This window comes from Danio rerio, chromosome 24 (genome assembly GCF_052040795.2).
Source record: "Danio rerio strain M-AB ecotype USA chromosome 24, GRCz13ab, whole genome shotgun sequence".
Classification (NCBI taxonomy): domain Eukaryota; kingdom Metazoa; phylum Chordata; class Actinopteri; order Cypriniformes; family Danionidae; genus Danio; species Danio rerio.
In genome coordinates, this window is record NC_141044.1 from 25,161,511 (window position 1) to 25,171,466 (window position 9,956).

Sequence of the window (9,956 nt, forward strand, 5' to 3'; positions counted from 1 at the left end):
AGTATTTTGCTGCATCTGCAGTGTTAATTTCTGCCTTGTAAAGGCATTTAAATAAATTGTATTTCTTAAATAACATCACTTCATTTTTAAATCTCTCATATGATTGGCTGTTTAGCTGCACATCACTCTTTTAGCTGCATATGGTCAAGAGTTATTCACTAATGGTGTGGGTCAAATCTCAAGTTAACAGAGTGTGTTCTGAAACCACTTAATCAGGTTGGATTTGTTTATTTTGGTCAACCTGAAACTTATTCTGCAACCCAGTTTGTTCAACCTGTTTTTGTGCAGCAGGCCTTAGAGATCAGAAGTAACAAAACAAGGGAGAGATTACTTCATGTCCCATTCACCAGTGAGAAAACAGAGTTTTATTCTGAGGCACAAGCATTTTTTGATTACAAAGTATAGGCGTAAATAGGATTTAACGTGTTTTAAGCTTGTTAACTCTCAACCACTTCCAGTTGATAAAAAAATAAATAAATAAAAAAACAGATTGCACTGCTTTCATAGTGTACATAATTATGTAGTCAAATGCGTTCAAAATAGCACCTACTCCCCACCTACACTCCAAATTTGACTTGTGCTGCTTGTTTAATCTACTTATTTAAAAATGAGCTGAAAGCACTCGATTCTTAAGTTTTTTTTTTAATTAATTGTTTTATGCTCAATCCACTCAAATTAGTCATAATTATTAAGTTAACTTAATCGATTTGTGTTGGAACCCAGTATTATTTTACAGTGTAGTCTTAAAACAAAACAAAGAATATAAACTTCTCTGCATTCTATCAATGCACAAATTATAGAATAGAAAAATCACAACTACTAACCATATCCCATTACACTCCTTTATTATCACCAATGTAATGAGGTTTTGTTCACTCAGCAATACTTCTATGCCACACTGAGTTCTCCTGTAAAAGTGATGTAGAGCAGGATGAAATAAGTGGGAAGAGTCTTGAATAAACCTGAGCACAAGTTGTCATAAGAGATAGATTTTAATGCACATACCAAAGCCATAATGTGGCTTGGCTGACCACTGAAAATGAATGTTACCACCTGGTGGAAAAATCCCTCAGATGACCATTACTTCTGTCTATTGTTCAGTTTTGGCTCCTTACACCAGATCTTGTTTCACTGGACGTGTACAGCTATTCCCATTTCTCTCATTCTGGCTTTCTGAAACTAAAATCAGTTGAGAAAGGGTCACAGAGGTCTACATTCAATTCAATAGCACTTTCTGAGGATTAATCTTAAAGGATTTTGTTTCAGCCTCTCTCTGTTGTTCAGCTTCTTTTTGCCACCATTGTATTTTGTTCGTGTCTGGCACAAGAATTTTTTATTTTTCTTTTGACCAACTAAACGCTTGTCAGATGGATTTTATGGCAGCGCTTTGGGTAATGACTCACTTTTGCTGATTATTATTTTGATCATTATGTATGTGCATCGCCCACATGCATACTCAAGTAATAAGGTGGATCAGACAGGATATCTAAGATGGCAAATGTAATTTGAATACCTTCTAAAATTATGGTATAATAATTTTATATTTCTACTTTAATTAGGCTGGTAATATTACTCTAATTCTGAGCAGTTGGTGTTCTCAGAATTATGTAATTCTCTAATAATACCAAAATAAATCTGTGTAATTTGATTTAATCAATACAAAAAAAAACACAGTATAATAAGCACCAGCCTTTTTGTGAAATGTCATATTAATGTACTTGCAGTTTACTTTCCAAGAAATAATTTAGTTTTGAATTCTGTGCTGGCCACATAATACTGGCTTGTGGCTTTTAGTAGATTTCTGGCAGAATGTTCTTGCATTATTAAGACACTAGTCTTAATTTGTGTTTAGTTACAGGATTGCCAAGGGGTTAACCAGAGGTAACTATTCATGCTATTAAATTTGATGACAAAAAGTTTATTGCCTACTATTTTAAGTGTTTCCACTTCATGCTGCTGTACTCAGCTGGTACAAGTCTGAGCAGATTTCTAAATCACAGATTATAATTTTGAGGTCAAGGAAAAATGAAAGCTTTCTAAAGGTTGTAAAAATTGTTTAGTGTAATGGCAGTGAATTTACAAACAGTAATCTAAATCAAACAGTGCTTTCAGTCATCATACAGTCGACATTCTTCATTTTCTTATCAGTGACATGCCGTCTATAAAAAGTCTCTGGGTCATAGCATGTACAGATTTTGGACATCCTCTTAGACATTTTTACAGCTTCCAAAAGGTTTGCTGCATTTATCAAGTACTTATGTTTTAAGGTGGTTCATTATGATGCAATTTACTTCTTTTATGTGTGATTTGACTGGACAGGAAACAAGGGACAGATTTTTCAACTTTAGCAATTCACCATGGACAAAAAAGAAATAAAGTAGACACTGCAGGTAGAAGGAAAACAGTGAAGTAAAAGTACCGATACTCCACTAAAAAACTGTACTCAAGGGAAAGTTAAAGTAAACATTTATAAAACTACTTAGCAAATTACAATTCCTGAGAAAAACTGCTCAATTACAGTCATTGGAGTATTTGTAATTTGTTACTTTACACTTCTGCAAACAAACTCTATTCAATTGGAAACATTTAATGTAAGTTGTTGTCTTTGTATTACATTTAAATATATTTACAATTATTACAAATAAATCAAATGGCTACAAAAAGTACATATACATGGAAGATGACATTTTAATTCCTTCTGATTAGCTTTCATCTTAAAAAAAATTAAGAGTTAAGAGTTAATTCTATTATATTGTTAATATATTAAATTGTCTATTATAGTGGTAACATTTCTTCAAAATAAAAAATAATTTTAAAAATGTATATTGAATTTGCTCCCTGTAAACTGCAACTGATTGGTCTAAACTAAAAAAGATTGAATTATCAAATACTAAACAGCCAAAAAAAAAAAAAAAAACCGTCATTCATGCCAACAACTGAAACAATCTTTGAACTTCTAAACACAATGCAACTACACAGGAAAATGGCGTGTTTCCTCGTGGCTTGCCAGCGGTAAAGGAAAAAGTGAAACCTAATAATGTGGGTGGAGGGATAACATTCTAACATCACAGTGAGCTTCTTGGCCACTAAAACCACAGTTCAACCTCTTCTCTGAAATGACCACTCACAGACGTGTGCCATGTTTATGAAGGAATGCCAATGAGATATAAAAAGCAGCCTTAGATATAATACAGCCTGTAAGATTTCCTGCAGCAGGTTGAGTGAGCTGATAAGAGCTGAATGTTGACGAAGTAAAACAGGTCGGCCGATCAGTCATCAGGTACTGTGGTGAACGGGGATTGCTAACAAAGCCAAAAAGCCAGAATTGGCAACTAAATCCTCAGCGGTGCTGAAAACAGGTCAGCTTGAACGCAAGTGAGAAAGACATACTTTTTCACTGCACTTAAGCACTTAGCTTAGAACTAACAAAAACAGCTATTTAGCTTAAACAAACTTGACCACGATGAAAAAAGAAACATGAAGTAATATCCGTATGTTGCAACATCTTCCTTACTGACACACCCAAGACTGCTACGCTTAGCTTGCCACCAAAAATGACCACCATGTGCTGCTTACCAATCCAGAAAGTTGTGCCGAGATGTCAGTGTGCTGCTATATTCACCTTCGCTCTTACTCATTAGGAGACAGATGGCCACTAAGAGAGACTGCATCATCATGTTAAATATTCTGGATTAGTGTGGGATGTCTAAGCAACACAGAGAGTACAAGCTAGGAAAAACATTTCTCATTTTAGCAGAAAGCTCTCTGTGTGCCCACAGTCATATGGGAATTTGGACACCTGTGTCAATGATCAAGCGTTTTGCAACTCTGACTCAATTTCGAAATAAGACTTTACTGTTTCAAATGGTGTTACTAAAGCCTGCAGTTGGTGTATTTGGTTACTTAGAAGAACGACTGTATCATACATTTTATATTAGCTGACTTGGAGAACATCGTTCAAATGTGTTTGTGTACATTTTTAGTTTAATTATAATTTAGCAAATTAAACATAGGAAATGCTTAAAAAGACAAAGGTTTCCATGACAAAATAATAAGTCGCTGATTGTACACCAAGGTTGCTATAATTTAAAGTTTTCCCAATTTATTTTCATTTTGATAGTATTTTAAATTAGCTGTAAATTTCTGATAATTTTTAGTATGCTTCATTAATGGTTTTAGTTTTGTTGCTCTTTAGTGAACATGTCTCTTTAGCTTTAATATATTTAGTTTCAGTTTTAGTTTGAATAGTTATTGTTTAGCAGAGTAAACTGAACACATCCAGTGTTGACCAGAGCAAAGTTTAAAGGGCACCTATTTTACCCCTATTTTAAGATTAAGATAAGTATTTTGTGTCTTCAGAATGTGTCTGTAAAGCAAATGTGACAAAAAACATGCTAATGTCCACTGCAGTATCGATATCTGTTATGTTAATGTGCAAAATAAACCCGATTTAACGTCCACAATACAGGATTGAATAGTCTTCTTTTATAATTGTACTGACACGTGGCTGTGGTGATAAAGACGGTAAACATTGCTGTAATTCATTACAATAATGCACTGTTTTAAAAAACGTTTTAAACTTGTGAAATTCATTCTTGATTACATTTGATGATGATTGATGATCACAGAGAGCTGAACAGGTCTTTTAATCCCAGTTGCTTTCTGCAGTCCTGTCTTGTTCATATGATTATACCCAGTAGTACAGAGACATGTTAATACGCGGTTGTCAATTCGGTGGGAGGGGAAACTGCACTCCTACGTCATGTTGTAGTGGGCCTCAAAATGGAAGGGATTTAGATCCTATATTGAAAAAAAGAGATTTATTGTTTTTCTATCACCTCAATAAGACTGGACACACTTTACCCACCCACAGCTCTGTCCAAACAGTTAAAAAAGATGATTTTCATAGGTGCCTTTTAATGTTTCCCTAGCTTACATGAACCATAAACAAAACAATTGTTTGAAATGATACTGAACTGAAAACCATACAAATCCAGTTTAAATGAATAAAAGTAAAACTTTTGAAGAATTCAGGCAAACCTTTTTATTTTAAAGATCACATGCAGTCAATCCTGAAAAAAGTCATATGCCAGGGCTATAAATAATTTCAGGCTTCATTGTATGTTGCTAAACATGCCTTATTTGCATGTTTTTTGTTTATACGGAAAATGTGTGTTTTGTGCTTAACTGGTGTGTTTAGTTGTAAAACCATCATCACAGGTTTTTCACCAAACACATACATATGTTGTTATTTCAATGACAAATGACTTAAGGGCAGTATTACAAGGCGGGAGCGCATTCATGCAATACGTGCATGTGATTTCCTCTGTTTGTGCACAAACCTTCCCACATTCTCAAATATGCACTACTCACATGTGAACTGTCTGCTCTCGCTCAGTGAGATGAGGCGCACTCACAATTTGTCGTGTGTTCTCTCATCCTCTTGAGCATTTGCTCTCAAGATCCTCCTGTTACATTAGTTATCCCAAAGAATGTTGATATGATTTATATATTGGTACACTAGTCATTGAAATAACGCCATAACCACAGGTCAGATTTTCTGACACAAAACGAGTGCTTAATTCATTCATTCATTCATTCATTCATTTTCTTGTCAGCCTGGTCCCTTTATTAATCCGGGGTCACCACAGTGGAATGAACCGCCAACTAATCTAGCAAGTTTTTACGCAGCGGATACCCTTCCAGGCGTAACCCATCTCTGGGAAACATCCACACACTCATATACTATGGACAATTTAGCCTACCCAATTCACCTGTACTGCATGTCTTTGGACTGTGGGGGAAACCGGAGCACCCAGAGAAAACCCACGCAAATGCAGGGAGAACATGCAAACTCCACATAGAAACGTCAACTGAGCCGAGGGTCGAACCAGCAACCTTCTTTCTGTGAGGTGACAGCACTACCTACTGTGCCACTGCTTCGCCAAAATGAGTGCTTATTAATTCTAAAAACGATTATTTTTGCCAATTATTATTTCAGTTCATTTTCATTAACAGTTACTAGTTTCATTTATTTTTGTTCTCCATTTATTGTTCAGTTTTAAATTTATTTTAGTTAACAAAAATGTTTTTTTACCAATACTTTTAGTCTTAGTTTTTATTTACTACAATAACCTTGCTGTACACAATGCTGCTTAAATGTTTTGATTATGTGAGAAGACTGTAGAGCAATGCAACACATAAAACTAACACAGCTAAACTAGGCTACCGTTAATAATAGTTCAGTGTTATTATGCAAAGTATCCAACTGCACTATTCAGTAAACCAATCTGAAAACGAAACAAAAAGCTTCTACAGAGCCATGCTATAAACAATCGTTCATTTAAAATTAGACTCGTTATGGTCAGAAAACATTTATCCAAATAGATCTGAACAGGCTGGTTGAGTGCAAAAAAACTAAACAATCACAAAAGTGTAAACCTGCAAACAGTCACTAAAAATTTATAATTTGATTAACGAAACTGAAATGGATCATTGCTCAGGCTATAAACTCAAGCATTATAGAATGTAGTTCCTATTTTAGCATAATTTTAGGTCTAGATCCTCTTCATATATTCTTCAGAAAAAGAAAAGAAAATCAATAAAGAGCGCAATCATGACTCTGATAAGTCTGTGCTGAAAATACAGTCCACCATGTGCTTTACTAGAAGAAACAGCAATGTGTCAATGTGGAGGCGTAAGTTAGAGATGAGCTCTTTATTTTAGAGTTGGAAGTGAAATGCATACTGCAGAAAAGTGAAGGTCAGCACACTTACATCACAGTCTCATATTCTGTACTGTCTTTGTCATCCTTCTTGTCTGGCACCTCAATTGGAGACTGGTGCTTCTGAACTATCCTCATGCCTCCTGCTTTCACTGCCAAAAAAACAACAACAAAAACAACAGTTTATCTTCTGACACTGGTGGTAAATGAGATTGCTTTCATTATATACTGACATATAAATCACAAGCGGCCGTTTAGTGCGCAATCTTATGCTATCTTTTGTCCCTTGGCCTACTTTTAGGGAGATTACACACAGGTCGTTATCTGATTTCTTGTGAACTTTACACTGCACTGACAGATACGCTGACAAAGTGAAATACAACATGAAGAACAAAATAAGAGGATTAAAAAAAAATATAGCACGTCACAAAATCTTCAACATATATTGTCTGCTGGAAACAAATGACTAGTGCAACATGCAACATTTTCCATTAGTTGAATCCTGCTCAAGTAGGGACATTCCCTTTGCCTTTCACATCCCTCGTGAATGTGTACACAACAAAATCCAGTCAACAACTTTTATTATATGCATTTCTCTTGACACGTTAGCCACAAAATCAGTGGCTTTATTCTATTTTTGTTGAATGTAATTGTTGGAGAACCTCAATCCATGTTTCTAAACTTTACTCTTAACTTTTAATTCTTCGATCCACAGTGTTTTTCAGCCAATGACAAACTTCGATTAAAGATTAATGTGACTATTTTCATTTACATAAGGTTTCTTTTACAGCTTTGATGCTGTAATGCAATTAAAATACATTCATTTAAACAGACTTAAGCATTCATTTAGTTGTTCAAGCATAAAACAAGAAAGACGGTGTAACTGCCAGCGCCGTCAGGATCAGCATTTGAGCACAGAAACTCCATTGAATATACTGGGGTAAAATAAAAGTTCATATTTAAAAGACATGGTGGGGGAAAGGGAATTTAATGCAGTGCTTCTTGTCCCGTCTCAGACCCATTTTATATCATATTGCTCTCTCAGGCAGTGAAGATAATTGATTTTTAAAGAAATTACACCTTAAACGTGGCATTTTTTTCATGGAAAGACTGTTCACCGGAAGCGCTGAGGTTGGCTGGACAAAATTAAAAGTCTGTTTGCATATACCCCACTGGAAATGATGCACATTTAAACACATTCATAAACATACAAGACTGCATACCATACATAAATATTATATGTTTATGTGATAATACTTTGCCAGTACATATTTGCCCACTTTTCAGCAAATATATAAAAAAAATCCATAAAACTTCAGTGTTTACATCAAATTAAACTAACAAAGGTGATTGTATACACACAGAGTTCATACTAAATGCAAGTGCCTGCTCTAAAATAAAAAAAGGTGTGTAATTATTTTTTATTATCATTCAGATCAACATTTACTTAAAAAATGAATGAATATACTGACATGAACTTAAGATACATTTAAGATATAGGAATCACTATAAGCTTATATTATATTTGAAATGATTAAAACATTTTGATGACAAATCTGCTAAATTTATTATAAAATGACTATATTAGTACTTTATTAGTGATTAGTACTTGGGTAAATTATTAAAGCTCTGCATAGACAACATATACAATTATTTTAATCACTTTGAACAGTGTTTTATGAAAATTCAAAGGGGTTTCTTTAAAATGATACCAGACTTTTGCATTTATACCTCTGCATGTGGATTTGGGAAGCTTTTAAATTTGGGTAGGCAAAATCCTGGCGAAAACCACAAAATAGCACTTGACTTTAAGAGGCTTTAATATGATTAATAACCAATTATATTTAAAAGAATTAGTACTTCAGCAATTGGGGCTGCACAATTATCTTTTAAAAAAGTCATTTAATAATTTTCGTTATAAATACGCCTGACAATTTTGACATTGTTATTTTGAATGACCTTTTAGTTGGCATCTTCTATAAATCTTGGTAAACAATTATAATTGTTACTCTTTGCTCATTAAAACCCAGAAAACTAAATATATACATATACAAAAGACACTGGAATAATTCAAAATAAAAGTACTTCCTTAATTTTAAATTAGTATTCGTTTTGAAATCTTGAAAACAACATTAGCACTATTTGTTTGACTGTGAACAATGTTGTACTTTCATAGTCATTGGCTGCTAATATGATTTCATTTTAGAGTTAAGCAAAGAATATCTTCCTGAAATTATAATATCAAAGAGCACGTCAGAATGTGTGAATATAACACCAACTTTACCTCAATCTCTTTCCAGAGTAAAAACTGCATTAAAAACATTTGGAATGCGTCTTCATAACCCTGAGCACGAGACTAAATAACCCCTTAACCATGTGACTTTTGCCCAGCAAATGTCTCATAATAATTTGCTTACATACAAGCATATATGGCACAATACACGTTAATAACAAATTTCAAACAATGCATACAATCTGTACAAATGTTATTTTTTTAAAGTAATATTTTCCGAATCAAAAAGGTGCCATTTAGTGTAATGATTGACTAACGTTAGGCTTTCCTACAGAAAACAACAACAGAAGCAGCAGATGCAGTAGCTCATGGGCATTACCAGCAGGAAGGTGACCAGCTCTGGTCTCGGTTTTCTCTTTGGGCGGCGATGACATGGCTGCTGTCAAGCGCTTCTTCCAAAGAGTCGCGTCGTTGTCTTCTAAATAAAAAAACAATCCTTCAGTTTCCTGGCAGAAAAATAACGCAGACTACCGTCGACTTCGTCAACGTGGCTTTTTCCTGCCCATTGTTTGGCAACGGTGCGTGATGACGCCAGGATTCGACTGCAGCCAATAAGAGCGTGTGTCCAGGAAGGATGTTCCTCCTCCTTCCTATGGGAAGTCAAATGGAACACACAAGGAGAAAGAAATAATAAAAAGCCTGCCTGCGTTTCTTCGAAAGAAAAGATTGCCTAATAAAATATGAACAGCTGATGGAGAAAGCTAAGTATTTCGAAAGATATCCATATACTATTGTTACTCTTTTGTTCATTTAAAAGTTGAAATGACAAAAAGTGAAATAAAGCTGTTAAATTGTTTGTAGTGAATCACCCCTAAAGAAAGAAAGAAAGTACTTTTAACGTTTAATATTTTCAATTTGTCATGCAAAATATTACTAGCATTGAAGAATGTCAATGCTCTCTTGGTTAAAAGTCAAAAAGGCTAAAAATGTCAGTTAAAA

The 9,956-nt window shown here is 34.4% G+C and overlaps 1 protein-coding gene across 1 annotated transcript in view; it reads right to left on the reverse strand.

Moving 5' to 3' along the window:
• dap (death-associated protein) overlaps window positions 1–9,514 on the reverse strand; it is a 33,712-nt gene extending 24,198 nt beyond the window's left edge. The window contains 2 exon segments of the mRNA NM_131572.2: window positions 6,777–6,876; window positions 9,337–9,514. Of these exon segments, the coding sequence (NP_571647.1) occupies window positions 6,777–6,876; window positions 9,337–9,391 (155 nt within the window). The 5' untranslated portion in view covers window positions 9,392–9,514.
• Between the last annotated feature and the right edge of the window lie 442 nt (window positions 9,515–9,956).